Raw genomic sequence first — 19,860 nt, 5'->3', positions numbered from 1 at the left:
ATAAAGTGAAGTACAGCAAAACGGTTGTCTCCATTCACCAAGACAACGAGACTGAACATTGCGGTTTTGGCCTAGGTCTAGCATGGCTGGAGTACGGGGTCTCTTGTTGATGGTGTTGATGATGTGCGTTTGTCTCTGGGGGTACACAGAGTCTAGGGGGGCCAAAAGTCAACCTAGGCCCCCCAAACCTACAAAAAAGACACCACCGGAGCCACTCGATGATGTACAACCTGCATTTGATGTAGACCTACGACAGGTGAGACATGAGAATGTATGAGCCTACTGTTGAGCTACGACAGAGAACGTGTTTGGAAAGGCAAGTTGTTTCCATTTGACTTCCAGGCAATACCTCTTATCAACCAGCAGTGGTCCTACTCGACTACAGGGATCATCTCAAATTTAGATGATTCACAATGCATTAAGATTATAAATGCTTTGTGGAAGCTGACCAGTTGTCAGCATAAAAATGGAAGATATTTTTAAAATTGCAAATAATTTGACCAAAGAGGAAGAAAATAAATACAAAGAAAATAACGGACCAAGGATTGACCGTCACTCAGCTAGGACCTAATCCAATCAAGTGCAGTCCCAGTCACACCGACCTGGTTTTCAAGTTGATCCAATCAAATATCGGGGTTGATTGTGTCAAATGCAATCGAAATGTCAAGCAACACCGACAGTACAACAAAGAGCTTAGAACATTCAGAAGTCCAGTCTCAACCAGACTGAAACATCTCAAAAAGGGAGTTGTCATTCATAAAAGTTAAACGTTGTGAATATACGGCTTTTGAAAGAAAGGGTCATTTTGAAATTGGTCTAAAATTGATATATCAAGGTTTGATTTTTTTTTACTCTATTTGTTTTTCAACAGAGCTTGTACTATAGTTGATTGGAAAATTGTAGGAATAACACTGGAGCATATAGTGATTATCTTGAATGACATGCCCAATATAGAGATGCCAGTTTAAAAGTGGCTAAAAAACTAAAAACAAAGCATATACAAGGAAAGAACATATTTCAGGCAACTAGACGCAGCTTCAGTATTAGAACAACATGATTGCAACAGTGAGACAAATGGGCTCTGTGACCTTTTTGACCTTTGCTCAGCTGCAGCGTTTGAGTCTGACTACCGTCTGCCAGGATAACGCAACCACAACAAGCACCTTACTGGAAGCCAGTTAAGCTAGACAACCTATTGATTGTCTCCACCAGGCCGAAGGCATGTGGGGAGAGTATGTTTTGCACTCCGTCCGTCCGTGTGTCCGTCCGTCCGTCCGTCCGTCCGTGAGCAGCTAATCTCGGCCACCGTTAACCCGATCGATGCCAAATTTTGCACACACACTCCCTGGATGCCAACGATGAACCTCTGCCCCAAACTTTCCACAACGGCCTGTTGTGCAAAACAAGTTTTTGCACAGTACACCTACAGATTTTGTCCAAACATCACGCAAATTGGTACACAGTTTCTCTAGAGCCATTCAACAAAACCGGTCTTTCAGATTTCTCAGACTCCATCCTGATTGGTTAAGATTGGCTTCCAAAATTCACAGGAGTGCTCAGTTTCAAACAAAATGCTGCAAATCATGAACACGTCGCGTGATTTCCGTGAAATTGTGCACGCACATTCCCACTAGGCCGAGGACAAAATGCCACATGAACAATTACAACTCAGACTCAAGGTGGCGCTATAACTGGCCCAAAAGTGTTTTTACCTCTAACTGCACGGATCTGTGGATAACTTTGTATGCCAACTCCCTAGAGGCCAAGGAAAAACCTTTGCCTGGAATTTTTCACATCTGCTCTTTATAGCGCCACCAGGAGGCCCACATATGTAAAACACATTTTCTATTATTACTCCTTCAGATTTTATCCAAATTTCACGCAAATCGGTATACACTATCTCCATAGTCATGTGATCAACACGGAGCGGCACCATTTCCCATCTTCCATCCTGATTGCCTAAGATTGGCTTCCAAAGCTCACACGATTCGTCCATTTCGAAAAAAGGCCACAAATCACAAACACAGTGTGCAATTTCCGTTAAATTATACACGCACATTTTCACTAGGCCGAGGACGACATGCCACAATTTTTTCCTCAAAATCAGCCTCACGGTGGCGCTATAACAGGCCAATTCCTGTTTTTAGCTATAACTGCATCGATCTGTATACAACTTATGTATGCACACATGGAAAAACATTGTACTTGCATCCCTCCAACACGAACCTCCGGCCCAAATCTTCCTCAACAGCCTGTTATAGCGCCACCATGAGGCCACAACCTGACCTGCCCTGGTGGAGACCTGTGCCGATTGGCACTTTATCTAGTTTAGTCTTATTCCCGATCATGATACTTAATACTGATGAGTGAGTAAAGTGCCAAGGTTATTATAGTTAATTAAAACTAACAAATAACAAAAAGTAGAATTGACAAAACATTTCAGATAACTGAAATAAAAACTAAAACAAGGCTTTACACTTTAACACTAAAATAATAAAAAACTAAACTGAAACTATAAGCCTTTTCAAAACATAAACTAGCAAATCCACTTCACAAACTAATTAAAACTAAACTCAAATTGAAAACAAAAGTAAAAACTATAAGCGAGCAGAGCACAAATATGTACATTGTATTCTTTCCTTAAACATTGCTTTGTGTGTCCTACTGTACATCCTCTTCCTCCTTTTTTTGCCAATGACTTATTATTAAAACAAACATTTATGTCTTTTTTTAACTCCTCATGCATTGAAGGAAGAATGAAGTCAGTCCATTGATCTCCCCAGGTTGGCAGAGGGAGTGTAGCGCCTGGGATTACATTTGATTTGTTTTAATCGTGGGATAATACAAAATTAAAAAATAATTATACCTTGCCAAATAAACTTTATTTGGCAACATATCATAAATTTTGTATTATCCAAAGTGCAGTCTCTCTCGTATAATGGCCACCCCTCCCTCATGTGCTGTAGATGGCAGGGACGTGGTACCTGCACATCGCAGCCTCCAAATGTCAACGCCTGATACAACACGCCTCCAGGATGGAGCCGACGCTCATCGACATCAGCCCTCCCTCCGACAAAACCCAGCCCATGAACGTCAGCACCAGAACACGCCAGTGAGTATTCCACTCCACCCACCCAGCCCATGACCGTCAACACCAGAACACGCCAGTGAGTATTCCACTCTCCACCCAGCCCATGACCGTCAACACCAGAACACGCCAGTGAGTATTCCACTCCACCCACCCAGCCTATGAACATCAACACCAGAACACGCCAGTGAGTATTCCACTCCACCCACCCAGCCTATGAACATCAACACCAGAACACGCCAGTGAGTATTCCACTCCACCCACCCAGCCTATGAACATCAACACCAGAACACGCCAGTGAGTATTCCTCTCCACCCAGCCCATGACAGTCAACACCAGAACACGCCAGTGAGTATTCCTCTCCACCCAGCCCATGACAGTCAACACCAGAACACGCCAGTGAGTATTCCTCTCCACCCAGCCCATGACCGTCAGCACCAGAACACGCCAGTGAGTATTCCACTCCACCCACCCAGCCCATGACCGTCAGCACCAGAACACGCCAGTGAGTATTTGAAAACATAGGCGCCCCACAGGGAAAAGGAGGTCTGAGCGCGGCCAAGCGGGCCAACATACGCCCCCAGAGGTAAATTCAAAGGCAGAGAGCGCAGTTTTTTCTTTTTTACCGACGGGTTCCCACTTCCCAGATTGGCATTTCTATATGTAACCACAACCACAGTGTGCAAAAACATGGCGGCCCGTTTCTCTGCTCTGGTTCTTCTGTATATGACCACATGTGAGAGAGAGTGAGAGAGTGAGAGAGAGCGTGTTTTCGCTTATGGATTAGATTCGAACATTCATATTAATATTTGGCAGTAGTATATTTTTAATCCGATCTTCTCCTACTCCCCTCATGCAGTAGGAGAAAAAACAAACTATACCCCCTCCTCTCTTCTCCTCTCCTCCAGTAATCACCAATGTTGGGAGATACGACAAGCCTACAGTCAAACCAAAACAAAAGGTCGCCTACGAATTAAAGGTCAGTCTCCTGGTGCACGCATTCAGACACTCACGCATGCACACGCGCAAACACAACGACCATACAAGCACCCCATGTTTCCTGCTAAGTGGACCTCTGACATAGACCTACTGCACATATAAAAAGAGCTGCTAGTTTTAGCGGACGTCACATTTTTCGTGACGTCACATGGCGCCCCTCACTTCACACGTGTGATTTTAATTGAATGTTGTGCTTAACCTCCAGGCCGGCGATCAGAGATGGACACTGATGTAGTGATTGGAGACACGGACTACAACTCCTATGCTATTATCTACTATCAGAGACGGGGCAAGGTCACCGTCAAGTTCTACCGTAGGTCCTCATATCCGTCCGTTCTTTGGTTTGACGTGGCCGGGAGGGTAACATGAGAGATGTATGCGTAACTGTAATTCTGTAAAGCAGTGGTTCTCAAACTTTTTCATGTCAAGGACCCCCACAAAAAATGGTCCGTTGTTCATAGCATTATAGCATTGTTCACCTGTTTGGTGAACAATGCTATAAATTACTGTTGTTGAATATACCGGTAGTACCGTTTATCATAACAGTACCGTTTGGTTCCGTTTGGTTCCCTGTATGCAGAGAGATCAAAGAACACGCCACCAGAACCCATCCTGGAGAAGTTTGAGATGGCTGCTGAGAAGAAAGGAATGAATCTCAACTGGCTCGTCACCTTTCCAACATATAGTATGTATGACATATACTGTACATACAGATATGAACACAACACATCATAGAGCATGTTTAATGTCATATACTGTACAGTACATGAACACAACACATCATACTAAAATCAACTGTAGATTTAGTCGACTAAAATCTTATGATATTTAGTCGACTAAAACTAGACTAACACGAAAACATTCCAGGTGACTAGAATGTGACTGAAACTAAATGAAAACTATTGAAGAGACTATGACTAAAACTAAAATCAAAATGTGATGCCAAAAACAACACTGCTTGAATTATCACTGTTTTTGATCGGGCAGACGGGCACCCAGCCTAATAGCTTTTAGATGTGCATGTCTTTTGCCTGTTTTTTCAGCCTCCTTTTCCACTTCATGCCAATTAAATGTCCGAAGCGGCTACCTTTCAGGATTCAAATAAAAAAACATCAAAACTTTTGTGTGACGCTGTAGTATGAAGTGTTCATTTAACAGGAAGAAAAAGGGAGGAAATGCACTTGCTCTCATGCATGCAGAAACCATGTATCTTTACTTTTTGTTTTAATTTTCCATAAATTAGTAAACTACCATACCATACATTATACAAGAACATCGCACAAAAGTATAGTGAAAATTGGATGCATTCACAACTAATGTAATGTGGAAAATGTGCAACAGGGATTGATTGGTTGATTTAAATTTTGTATTCACAGTTTGTAGAATGGGTACAGTTCAAACGAAAGTACAGGTCAATACAAAAACTGCTACTTGGATATAACCAGAAAACTTGTTTACATCAGAATGAACACCATGCAGGGTTAATGTGGTTCTTGTATCTTCATGAGTAAAAATCAAAGAAAACAGATTTAGTTCTTCAATAACACAGGGTTTCTTCGTCTGTTAGGTTACTGTGATTCTGTGGATGAGGACCACGTCATCGGTAAGTACATTAGGCTTGTCTTCATTTATGGTGGGCTACATATCGTTTAGAATCTAAACCATCAATCTAAATTTTAGATTGATGGTAGGCTCTTTTAGTTGATTTACCGGCAGGCTTTATATAGTTGAGACTGATGGTAGGTTCTTTGGTATACATACCTACAGTATGATCCTAGATGACAATTTCGATGCATTGTATTGTAATGTATTACCTTGTGTATTTGCTTACTGTAAATCACTCTGGATCAACCCATTTTGGGCGGGAAACCCTTTTGGTGTTAGCATTATGTTATGCTTTAGCTATTGAAAAATAGCAGATCTACAAGCTCCACTGAGTGACGTGTTACGAGCTTGTAGGGTCTGATATTTTTTTTTAATCGTGAAAATATTTATTTTAGAAAACTGGAGGATTCAGAAGATTCTTTTTTAATTTCGAGGTCAGGCCTAAATGGATTAAGAGCGTCTGATAAATGCCTGTAAATTGTCACCTGACAACAATCCTCCATAATTTCCTGTGTGATGTTCTTCTTTCTTTCCCTCTCAGATTGTCTACGCACCCCATGCTGAATACGTGTATATCTATCTGCAGGACATATCTATACAACGATGTGCCTAACATTTGATTATTCTATGATTTAACTTACCTAAAAGATCATTTAAAGAGAGTTTAGACATAATAAAAGTTGTTAGAATAAAACGAGGTGGTTTAACTTTTGAATAAAGACCTCTTATTGCAACCGAAGGTCGCAGATAACTGTGAAATCTTGCATTTTTGTCACACGTCTCACGTCATGTCACTCGTTACTCACAATATTCTGCCCAGGTCTCGTGACATCACTATGACATCATCAGGGATGATATTAAAATCCCCATACATGGGGAAAGCCCCCATATTGTGCCCAGGTCTTGTGACATCACTATGACATCATCATCCCCATACATGGGGAAAGCCCCCATATAGTGCGCCTATAAGCCCATATACAGGAATGTGATCCTTCCCCATCCATCCTTCCTCTTCCCCATCCATGTCTCCCTTTTGGATACCTGTCCATTTAAATTCTAGACGGGCCTGCCCCAAAGCTATTTGTGCAGCCGCGCCTGGAAGCCGGCGAAAACTAGAGTTCTCAACAGGCCAGAAAATTAAGGCCCGGCCCTACCTGGGCCCTCATCAAACCCTGTACATTCAAGACACTGCCCCGGCTGCCACACTTATAGTGTCTGCGTGTGTGTGTGTGTGTGTGTGTGTGTGTGTGTGTGCGCGCATATGGTTTGAGGTTTGTATGCACGTGCATTTTCTCTCTCACTCAATGTGTGTGTGAGAGGCTCGCCGTTGGAGGATAATAACGACCAGATGTTGGGTCCACAAGGGGTTAGGGAGTTGGATTACAAAACTAGGTTACTAAATTGAGGTTTACAAAACCCTAGCCCCGACCAATTGTCTTCACGTGTGTGTGTGTGTGTGTGTGTGTGTGTGTGTGTGTGTGTGTGCGTGCGTGCATGTGTGAGCACGAGTTATGTTAACCAGCTGCTTGCAAGTCAGTGCCTGTCTTGTGTCCGACTCCTATAACAAAGGGAGCTCTGATAATCAATAGAGCATCGCAGTCCCGTCCCCTTTCATGACGACGCCAGGCCCAGGAAATAGTTTCCAATGCATTTTTCCCTTAGACATTTCAAAACGTATTTATTTAAAGACCTTATAAGCGTCGTACAAAGCCAACTCTTGTCGTGACAAATCATGACAACAAACACAATATTTTGGACCAAACAAATAATTACAAAGAGTGTTGTAACCTGCCGTTTTCTTCTTCCTTCTAATTATTTGTTCAGCCCGAATAATTGTGTTTGTTGTCATGATTTGTCACGACAAGGGTTGGCTTTGTCTGCGGCGTAAACGTCTTTAAATAATACTTTCTGAAAAGTATATGAGGAAAATGAACGGTGATTTATTTTCCGGGTCTCTCGAGGGGGCGGGACTGCTCTGAAAGAGTTCCCCCATGGAAGTAGACCCTGTATTCTTATACACACACACACACAGTCACAAACAGATGCTTCTTTTCTTCAGTTTACAAAGGGCTCAGGTTCTCGTGTGCATTATATGGACGCAAATATGCCACCATTTTGAGTTGACAGAGTATTAGCCACGTTTTACAAACTGAGAATGATTTTTTATTCCTCTTGAAACTTCAAAACACCTCAGGACTTGACTATATGTCATGTACTTAGTCATTTTACACCACTGCCTCCTCTCTGTTTATTCCCTTAGTTCTGCTATCACTCATTCCTTCTGTAACACTTCTGTCTCCATCCTCACGTGCGTGCCAGTTGTGAAAAGTAACGGCAAGCCAAATATATATTTTATAGTGCAGTGGGAGGGACATATAGGGAGTTCTATGTGTCTGTGTGTGTATGTGCTTCGGGGGAGGAGCCCGAATGGTCAGAATTTAGGAGATATAAGGAGTTTGGTTGAGCTCCTCTCTGTCCTTACCTGCTACGGATACGCACAGAAACACACGAGAAGACACACAACGCCAAGCTGCAGCCATGAAGACCACACCTTTGCTGATGCTCTCAGCTCTGCTGTGCACGCTGGCTACTTGCATCAATGTCATGCCTCCTGCTGACTTCGACCTGGAGAAGGTGAGAGAGAGAGAAAAGATGTTTCATTGTTCAGACATAATATTTTTGGGTATATTGCACTGAAAATATTGTTGCCTCAGCATTAAAAAACAAAGTGGGTGAAATCAGTTTTCATATGTTATTTCCGAAAACATAATGGGAAGAGGGGGGAGATCAAAGAAAACACACAGATTATCTACATACAAACTGTTTTATGCAAAACATTAAAATTACAGTGAAGAAGATATTTTTCAGCAAACATATTTTACTTTGTTTTCTGGGAGTTTGTTCCATATCGTCTCTGTTGGGAGACATGTCCAAAACTGTTACTATTCAGAATTCAGAAGTCTGCTATTTTTGATACTTGACATTGTAGTATGATCAAGCAGGGCATTCATTTCTCTCTCTCTCTCTCTCTCTCTCTCTCTCTCAGATGGCTGGTAAGTGGTACATGGTCGGACTGGCCACCAATGCTCAGTGGTTTCTGACAAACAAGGAAACGATGAGGATTGGTACTACCGTGCTGGCACCAACTCCTGGAGGAGACCTCGATGTCTCTTATGCCAACCTCACGTGAGCCGTTAAAACCACAGCAAACATTCAACAAATGTATCATGAGTGAAAAGCACGAGCTCTATTTGAAGTTCCACCTCTCCGTCTCTCTGTGCTAGTCCTGCTGGTACCTGCTGGAGAATGACTCACCTCGCTAAAAAGACAGACACCCCCGGACGCTTCAGCTTCCGCAGCCACAGTGAGTAGAGCTCACTCACACAGGCAGGCAGGCAGGCAGGCACACGAGCTGATATGGAAAACTGTATTGTAATGGATTTTGAAGATGAGAACACCAACTGTCTTGACTGCATTCACATGAGTCATCACAGATCACCTGTTGGTCGTCTGTCAGATGACCCATTCTCACATAGACCCTTGTTTGGACCATGTCTACTGACCACACCTCCATGTCCACTGAACACACCTCCAATGAATTCTTTGCTCTGTCATTGTGTATAAGAGAGAGAGAGGCTTGCATTCGTGCAGTCTGCCTGGATTTGGTCCGGACCACTGAGTTCTAAATAATCCACTACAGTATCCTGCTATAAGCAAATCAAAATACAAAAATGCTTATTAGAAAATAGAAAAGTGTGAGTAAAAGGATGAACCACATGGAGTGATTTAGCTAAGGGCCAATTCATACTCCTATTTTACCGCTGTTTCGGCGCTGTAGTGCCGAAATGATTTTGGCTCGTCAGATATTTTCAGTAGCACCGAAGAGCCGACTTTAGGACGGTACCCGCCCCCCCGAACCTCAAATGACGTCACATTGTAGGCTCTACAGCGCCGAACCGACTTTTATTCGGCTCTAAAATAGGAGAACAGAAGCAGTCAGTGACTGAGCTTAAGGCGTAAATGGCTTATTTTCTATGAATTGCACACCCCATGAAGCCTTGAATTGTTTTTGTCGCATTCCTATTCCTAAGCCAATACTTCGAGGACTGGGCTCTGTAGATTTTGCCGGCCATAAGATAATTGGCTCTGGAATATGACAAAAAACTAACAAAACAACGCCATGAATTCAAGACTTCATGGTAAATTTTTCTGGCTTTATGATTGTGTATTATATTATTCACCAATTCACACACACATTCATACACCGATGGCGGAACTAAACCAATTTAACTATGGTGGCGCCTGGGATCGAACTGACTGCTCTGCCTATACCCCTAGACCACGGCCGGGTCCTGTAAAGACGTGCCCCCGCCTGCCTCTGATCGGGGCGGAGCATTCTGTTCTTCTAATATGGTCTGGAAAACAATTCTGCCAGCCAACTCGCTAGCTTAATGGTCTAATCATTAGACTACAGATCCACACCTTTGAATCCCGCTGCCGTTATCGTCGGTTGACAATATGTTCATCAATAGACAGAGAGGCATAGAGAGGCAGAAACGGCTAAGTCTATTAAAGGTAGTTTATTGAAAATACATACTGTACAAGAAAGGATAGCTGTGCAAGTACGTGGTTCCCGAGCACAACACTCAGCCCTCGGATTCCAAATGTTCCAAGGCCTGCGCCAGAACTTATCCACAAAAACACATAACTCAAGAGTTGTCAGGTCATCCCAAAACATTCTGGATGTGCCAGATTAGTTCGCTGTGACCTGGCTTATGAGACTAGATGATTTCACTTGGTACCACAAGTGAGAACACACATAACCCACGAAAACAAACATAACAAAACAATTGGACAAAACAATTCTGGTACAAGTATATTGGTAGTACAAAGTTGGCATACAATATCATATAGTGTACAATATCACACAGGGTAAATATGATTACACTAGGACACAAGGTCAAAAGAATATACACCCCTATATATGTTATATTCTTTAACACCGTGACTATTTTTACAACAACTGTGGACTAGTTTTATTTATTTTTATAGACGGAGGGGTGCTGTCTCTAGCGAACTTGAGCCACGAGCGACACCACCGAGTGCACTAAAGAGTGCAGGTTGCCATGTCGAACGTTGCGAAGCACACCTGTTCGACTTGCATCCCGATATGGACAGTAAATTATTACCCCCCCCCCCCCCCCCCCGAAGGTAATGCCAACACTGAGCAATATTTATTTCCCACCACGGAGTAACCTCGTGTCAGTAGCCTGGCGCAGACACAGACACACACACACACACACACACACACACACCCACTCCATCTGTCTCTGCTCCACAGCTTGGAACAATGAGAATGACATGCGTGTGGTGGATGCTGTTTATGACAGCTACGCCATAATCCACACCATCAAGACCGTTGGCGACGTGCCTGAGGTTATGAACAAGCTCTACAGTGAGTATCATGGGCCTGTAGAAACCACTAGATGGACCATTACAAAGTGTACTTTTTTGTTTTACTACTTAGTTTTTGGAGTACCTGTACTTTACTTGAGTGTTTGTATTTTTTGAGGTTCTCATGACTCACTCCACTACATTTCAAAGACAAATACTTGACTTTGAAAACGGAGGCATGTTGTTTATGCTTGCAGGTCGGTCCCAGGAGGTGAGCGCCGACATGCAGGAGAAGTTTGTGCAGTTCGCGCTGGACACCGGGGTTCTCCGCGAAAACATCCTGATGCTGCCGAAGAGCGGTGGGTCATGTTTTTAATATTAATATTAATATACATGAGGAGGACGTCAACATTTTAGGACAGTGGTTCCCAAACGTCTCCCTGGAACCCAAACTAGTGAAAATATCGTATCTATGGGTATCTTACAATACGTCGCATCGAACCGCGGTGTGTGCTTGTGGATCGTCTGTTTTAATCTAAATTGTTATTTTTTTCTTCAAGAAATTACTTACCAGTACTTTAATTCATGCTTGCTTTTTTGGAAATATTTTTGAATTAATTAATTTATGGGTGAACACCCATAAAAATGTTGTCCGCGACCCACAAATGGGTCCCGACCCACTGTTTTGGAACCTGTTTTAGAACAGTCGTTTTATAAATTAGGACTCAGCTTGTCGAACGGCTTTAACCCTCTAAGACCCAGCGTTGCTTTATAGCAACAATTTTATTTTAATTAATTACTTAATTATTATAATTTTTTTCTGTTCTTTTTTCACCTAAACGTCATCAGTGATGTTCATTGCAATGCCATTGCAATGCCATTAGTCATGATATTTGCATATAAATCCCCCCCCCCCCCCCCCCAGAGGCTGAAATTCACACAAATTAAAAATGTCTGGACAATTTTTTACAATTTTTAACCTATGACTTTTGACCTTTAACCCTAATAAAAGTAAGTAAGATAATTGTAATATATGTTTTTTTGTGATCATTAGAATGTCTAGAACATGTTTTATTCATTATTGTGAAAGATATCCCCCAAATGTAAATTATTAATTTATTATATTATATAATGTGCATAAAATCTTCATCAAACATTTTTTTCCTTTTTTTTTTACACTTTTTTTAAATAACCTAATTCCTAGTAGTACAAAGTAGTAGTAAGGTTAAAATCTCTTTTTTGCAAGTAGAAATTAATTCGGGTCTTAGAGGGTTTAACAGAAAAGACACGGGTTTAAATGGGGTTTAAATGGATAATTGCATGCTGGTGTCACACACTGGAAAATAGCTGATCACATTTTGAGCTTGTATATATGTAGTATGTACTATGTAGTATCTTACGTCATCATTTAGAGCTAGTTATACATATACACACCATGTACTCTGGTCCCAGCAAATCAGGCACAATTTGCTATTTTATTTTACTGATTATGTATATAGTATACGTATGACTAGCTCTAAATGATGACGTAAGACATATGGTCATTTATGTAATCTGGTCCCAGCAAACCAGGCACAAATTTGCTGTTTTATTCACATACGCATCAAGTGGCGGGTCGGCTGGCACGGTGCACACAGACCGGGCGAAATTATTACTTGCGCGCTCTGCTTGCGCAAGTAACTAAAGTATAAATCAATGAATCAACCATTTTTATGGGCCTCTCACGGTCAATTTCTGGACATCTGCCCTCACAAGGCCTATATACTCATGTTCTTACTAGTTTACTGTGCACTGTCTCTGTCTCTAGCCTGGATCCAGCCCAAAGATCTGAGTGGACTGCTTCAAGAAAGCTACAGTCTGATAATCAGGCTACTCTGTCTCTGTCTTTGATGTATGTTTATCGTTTACCTTGTTTATTGCAAGTCCCTCTGGTTAGAGCGTCTGCTAAATGTCTAAATAAATACGTCTATGTCCAACCGGGGAAACTCCCCCCTGTCAGGTGAAAAGTAGCAGCTTGGACTGCTGTGGGATTGTGGGATAAAATAAAATAGATTGCCAACTAATGACCCCTTGTTTTTGTTTCCATTTGTTGTTACAGCTGAGTGTTCTGACGCTTAAAGATCTTCAAAAAGCGAAAAAGAAGGCACTGGAGTAGCTCAGAAAATTCAGGCCCTTAATTTATTAACAGGGTGCAAATAAAAGTGACAACGTTTCGATGTTACGACGAAGATGAATTGCCTGAATTGTCTGAGCTGCTCCAGGGCCTTCTTGTTCGCATGTAACCTGTCCTGCTTCTGAGATGCACCAGACTGGCCTGCCATTAGGCTATAGGAGGCGTGGTTGGAACTCCCTTCTAGCTTAAAGATCTTCATCTCTTCCTCCGTGGCCTCAGTGTAAAATAATATCAATACCACGAAGTGATGTAAATAAAAAAAAGTAAAGGACCTGAATTCAAAATATTTTGATCTGCAATGTTCTTTGGCTGTTAAAGACATGATGTGTAGAGAGAGAGAGAGATGAAAGAGAGCACCATCCAAGTAGCCTACAACTCAGGTCCGTTCTAACATCGCCTCACCAGGCTTTCCACCACCTCGGAGGAAAGCCTGGTCTCCGTTTCAAAAGTCTGTATGATCCGGTCGGGAGCGGACGATATCGTTACGTCATGTTGTAGTATTGTTTTGTAGTCGACAGGCAGGAAACTTCCTTTTCCCTCAAATGGATTTTTCTCAATAAAAGCTCTGGTAGCCTGTAGCTTTTATTGAGAAAAATCGGTTTGAGGGAAAAGGAAGTTGCCGCCCGTTGTTCTTGCTGTCGACTACAAAACAATACTACAACATGACATAACGATAGCATCCGCTCCCACAGGATCATATACCATAAATGGACCTAGGTCCGTTCTAGTAAGACCAGAGGGCATAAATGGTGAAAGGAATATTTCACTTAAAAAAAAACGTTGTCATTTCATCATCTATTCAGTCTCATGTGTTTGATGAATCCATCATGGTTAAAAGGGAAGTTTTAGAAGTTATAATGGGTTTGTATAGGAAGGGGGTGGGGCAGCAAAACTTAATATCAATTATAGCCACAATTTGCAATTCTATAGAGTAGCCTGAGTAGATGATGAAATGTTTTAAAGTGAAATATCCCTTTAACCTGTCAGAGCTTGAGGAAAAATGACCAGGAAATAAGGGAGAGTACCATTACTCCTGCGCACGCACGCACACCTTTTTGTGTACAGTGATTTTTTTTCTACCACTGATTTTTGTTGTGTGACTATTTCCATTGAGAAAAATGAATTACACATTGAGTAATGTTTCTTTGTCAAAATATTTTGAGCAGATACTGCCACCTTCTGGCAGATGGCAAAATGTTGCTCTAGTGACTAGAGCAACATTTTACAGAATTACAGATTAAATAATAAAATAATGTACATGTTTATTCATTAAAAGAACTTACATAGTGCCACTCTGCCACTATAAGCAAAAGTATTTGGCTATGGAAGTCTGACCCCTCTGTCACACCTCCCAAAATCCGAGGAAGCTGGCATTTCCGTTTACAGGAATATATTTTAAAATAGCTTTACATTTTACAGGAGCAGAGAAAGCTATATTCACCTTAATCTTGGCCCTTCTCCAATCAATCAGCCCTTTTCTGCTTCTGCCTGCGTCATTCATATCAACCTCTTCACTTCCTCCATGGTGCATGCATTCACACTCACACGGGCAGTTGAAACGATGAAAAGACGCGTTGTGAGTTGATTTGGAGCACCTACTGCATCGTTGCGCCTTTGCAGCGTCATACCAAAGCGGCTTCCTTTGACAATGAATGGTAGACTGCAAAATCTGCCCCGTGTAAACCTTTACAGTCTATGGTGTAAACGCAACATTAGCAGGCTACAGGCAGGGCTGTCAAGTCAACACTCCTGAATCTCCTGCGGACAGGTGTAATGCAGATAATCAGTGTGTTGCCAGATTTTTCAACAAAATAAGCAAACTATGGCTATTGTGAGCTTGTAGATCTGCTTATATATATATATATATATATATATATATATATATATATATATATATATATATATATATATATATATATATATATATATACTCTCTTAAGTGGTTTTGGCTTTCCCGTGCCTCTGTGTCCCCTGTAGTTGCTATTTTCGGTGTGTCTCCTGTTGTGGGCAGATTCTGGCAGATTCAGTATAGGTGCCAGAAGCATTTTGCTTCACTGGAAAAGTCCTAGCCCCCCCTGCCCTGCCACCTGGCTAAAAGACCTGGCTGTCATCCTTTATCCACCTAGAAAAATACAATTCTCATCTAGAGGCTCATTGAATAATTTCTCTACAACCTGCATGGGACCCTTTTCTTTCATATAATAATTAATTAACTGCAAATTAATTTCCCTTTCTTTTCTTTCCATTCTTTTATATAGTCATTTCTTGCCTATACAAGTTTCTTTCTTAATCATTTTTTGTAAGTCTTGTTTATCATTTTAGATTTTTTTTTCTACCAGTCTATATATTCTCCCCTCATAGGCCTAGTTGTTGTTTTTTGTTGTTTTGTGTGTGTTCCTTAATTGTAGGCTATGTATTGTATTTTAAAATGGAAACAAACCCAATAAAACATTATAAAAAGGAAAAAAAAGAAGAAGAGATCTGCTATTTTGGGAAAAGGTACTTTTTTAACAACACCAATGTGGGTCTCTGCCTGGCACAGTATTTTAAGATGTGGTCCGCAGACAAAAATACAGAAAGAAATGTCGGAACGACTTGACTAAACAATATAAGGAAGCAAACCGCAATAAGCAACTATGAAAACAAGCCCAAAGTCACTTATTATAAGCAGACATGGCAACACTGTTAAAACTATTTATTACCACCAACTCACGTATTTATTTTATTTTTTTATTTTATTACATCTGCAAATATAGCCTATAGGCCTACTTGGCAAAAATAAATAATTCCGAATCTGAATTGTATGTTTAGTGATCATTATTATCTAATTATAATATATTGTCTTATACCACTTATGAAATTGATTTTTTGAGGAAAGCAGCTGGGACATAAATATGTGCAAAAAAAGTACAGCCGACATATAGTAGCCTATCATACCAGGTGCAGGCGTGTTAATGACTATTTGTCACTCTTATAATCCTGTTCTAATTCATTGTACAACCTGTCCTCTCTGGTCATGTGCATTCAAATTACAATCCTTCGATTCCATAAAATAAACTGTGGCAGTATTCGGTAGCCCAATGCACTTTTTGCCATCTACCACGAGGTGGCAGTATCTACTGAAAGGTATGAAGAAATATTACTCAAAAAGTCAAAATGTGTTATTTTGCTATTTTTTTAAATTTCAACCGAGACAATCACATGAAAATAAATCATGTCTAAAAAAAAGTATATATATGTACAAAAGATATATAGAGATTGGCATGACAACAGCTTTAAGCTGTCATAAACCACATCTATACCATGATGAATTGAACAATGTGGACCCTGTTGTAAACAAGTGTAATGCTTAATTGGGTCGTCCACTCACAGTTGACAGTCTTTGTATTGAGTTTGTGCTTAAAATGTACTGTAAATTCTACAAACTGTTAATAAATATTTCAATCAATCAAAAAAAACCACCTGCAAGTCCTAGCATCCTATACAGTCCACCGTCCTGAGTTTGACCCTGTTGACCCTCAACAATGTTCCTGTGTGTGTGTGTGTGTGTGTGTGTGTGTGTGTGTGTGTGTGTGTGTGTGTGTGTGTGTGTGTGTGTGTGTGTGTGTGTGTGTTTGTGTGTGTGTGTGTGTGTGTGTGTGTGTGTGTGTGTGTGTGTGTGTGTGTGTGTGTGTGTGTGTGTGTGTGTGTGTGTGTGTGTGTGTGTGTGTGTGTGTGTGTGTGTGTGTGTGTGTGTGTGTGTGTGTGTGTGTGTGTGTGTGTGTGTGTGTGTGTGTGTGTGTGTGTGTCACGACTCACGTGTGAACTGTGAAGGCTATATGCCTACGGTATACTGTAACAGCTTACATCTGCAGTGGTGAGGAACTGTCTGTCTAATAAGTGACAGATGGGATGGGGGATTTCCAGTGCATGCTGCCTGTACGCAACTTAAATGTAATCGTCTCTGTTGCCCTATCAGGGACTAGGGAGCAATGGCTCAGGTGTATATAGCCTATAGGCTGTAGTTCTACCGGGCCCGCCCAGTCATATAGGCCCTATATGAACGGGCGGGTCCGGTATAGAACTGCAGTTCGATCCCCGGCTAGTGTCGAAGTGTCCTTGAGCAAAATGGTGAATTTATATAGCCCCTTTATCCAAAGCGCTTTACATGTCATATAGATTGTGCATTATACATTCACCCTTTCACACACCGATGCCAGAGCCCGGAGGAAACCATGCAAGGCAGTGAAGGCACCAAACTGCACATCGGGAGCAATGGGTTCAGTGTCTTGCTCAAGGACACTTCAACACTAACTCTGGCTCCCCCAGACTGGTTCGATCAACTGAAAACCTTGCGGTTTCCATCCGGGCCCTCGACCACCGCCGCCTCCCCAGAGCAGACGTCTTCTGAACCCCTGCTCCCGGCTGATGTGCATGCAGGTTTCCTCCGCCATCGGTGTATGAATGTATAGGCTATAATGCACATGATTGCACAATCAATGCACCGTCATCACAGCACTGCACGAGTCCCTTTATATTTTTGTTTCCTACATTTTGCTTTATTATCATCATTATATATCAAAACTTTCTTTTTTAAACCGTAACAATAAAAAAAGCTATACATTGTTCATGAATGAAAAAGAAATTCAATGATTTAGTAGCAGGCTATGTCTAGTGAAAATAGACATATTTTAGCTGACAACGTGGCGCAAAGCGACGCGTTGTGAGCTTGATCTGCTTGGGTCTATAAGTGAGTCATCACATTTCTCGTTTGGGTCACGGCCACGGGCTATAAGTATATTCGGGGTAAATCATCAACGCATTGTTCCAGAAAAACACCCAAATAAATAAATGAAAACAGTAAATTAAAAAAAACATGGCCCCTCACGTATTAGAGGGCAATATCAGTCAACTGAAAAACAAGTCGGGTGTTTTCGATGAATCTATCATGGTTCAAATGAAGTTTGAAGTTACAATGGGTTTGTATAAGAAGGGGCGGGGCAGCAGTAGACGATAAAATGACCAAATGTTTTTGGTCAAGGTGAAATATCCCTTTAAAAAAATAAAGGTGATTGTTTTTGCAATTATTATAATAATGTATTGTTAATAGGCCTATCAAGGCTATCATAATGTTTTTACTTTTTGAAAATCTTTTTGAAATAATCATAAAAAAATTCCAATAAACGAAAAATAAAAACATATATATTTGCTCGACTCGTGACCAATATAGGCAGCCTACAAATGGGTCTGTGGTGATCCAGACGTGGCCCCCGACGCAGGGTTTGGACTTTGGACACATTGCAGCGTGACAGCCTATAAATAATCGTATGATAACAAAACGGTTCCAAATTCCCTTCCATTCATCTTAATGAAAACAGCTGGAACAGAATTGTGCACATTTACATGCACGGTTTTTATCCTGGCGCGTTTATTTTGGGAATTTATGGCAAATGATGGCCTAGTATGATGAGGATGATGATGATGATGATGACGATGATGACGATGACGAGGATTATTATTGAAACATTCCCGTTTTGAAAAAATCGTGAGCTTGCAGATCCGACAATTTCGTTATTTGTGTTAACTATAGGCTATATTACGTGTAGAAGAATATGTTTTTTATTGATTTCATTAGTCTATAGACTAGAGGTATAGCCAAACTGCAAGTCGTTTCGTTGCATATTTCAGCAATATGCGTCTATATAGTTAATTGAATTGTCATGATATCGGTCTAGTTTTTGCTTACAAAGCGTCAAAGAAGGCCAACAGAAAATTATTTTTGTTCTAATGTTATATGTAATGTTCAATGCAAGCTCAATTAATTAACCACTTAATTATTAACTTGAAATGTATACATTATGATCGCTCTCGCAATCAAATGTATACATCCCATATAGATGCCGCCTTGATGCAGCCTGCTGTCCAAAGTCAGAGCACTCCTGTCCCCACAACACAAGTTCAGCCTATAACACGTTCAATCAATGTAGGAAAACAGAAAAAAATAGAACACAATATCTTAATTAGCCTACTATAGATGTTTCTCGCACGCATTGCAGTTTTCGGCTTCTTGTTCTTGAAAACATTCAAGTTTATAGGCTAGTTAATCCAAATGATTTGACACGTCTTTTTTCTCAAGTTGCCGTCCTTTCTTAAATTAAATTAACTTAAATAAGTGCTGGTTCAACAGGAGACATCTGTCCGTGGTGTTGCATTCATTCACTGTGGTCACTGCCCTGCATTGTCTGACGCTGTCATTTCATTTCATGCTATAATGTCCTCCAGCTTGAACAGTCTCTGTCTGCGGTCTAAAACAAGAAAGATAAACGACGGAAAATCACGTGTTTTTATAAGTGTAAAATGTTTTATTTAGACGTCTTTATACTGTGCAACAGTAACAATACAATAGTTGTTCATACAATCGAGCGATACAAATACGGAAACACAGGAGACATCAAAACATTTGTCTTTGAGCATGAAATGGCGCTGAGAATGAGATGCTTGTGTGTTGTAATATGCCCGGCCTTCTTCTCGGGGTAAAATGGGAACAGATTAATGTCATCGCTGATTAAATATGCTTTTTCTTGGTGTCTATTTACATGTGGGTTTTCTAAAAAAATGTTTT

At 41.0% G+C, this 19,860-nt stretch overlaps 1 protein-coding gene across 1 annotated transcript; it reads left to right on the top strand.

The window, feature by feature from the left end:
- Positions 1–8,192: 8,192 nt before the first annotated feature.
- LOC310867774 (lipocalin-like) lies at positions 8,193–13,136 on the top strand. The gene is made up of 6 exons (XM_083777900.1): positions 8,193–8,326; positions 8,739–8,878; positions 8,977–9,056; positions 11,034–11,147; positions 11,344–11,445; positions 12,894–13,136. Exons 1-6 carry the CDS (start codon positions 8,231–8,233, stop codon positions 12,974–12,976), a joined length of 615 nt encoding a protein of 204 aa, XP_083634026.1. The 5' UTR covers positions 8,193–8,230; the 3' UTR covers positions 12,977–13,136.
- Positions 13,137–19,860: the final 6,724 nt, after the last annotated feature.

The sequence above is a fragment of the Protomyctophum parallelum genome (assembly GCF_964188405.1).
Source record: "Protomyctophum parallelum genome assembly, chromosome: 12".
NCBI classification, from domain to species: domain Eukaryota; kingdom Metazoa; phylum Chordata; class Actinopteri; order Myctophiformes; family Myctophidae; genus Protomyctophum; species Protomyctophum parallelum.
This window is presented reverse-complemented; position numbering and strand designations above follow the sequence as displayed.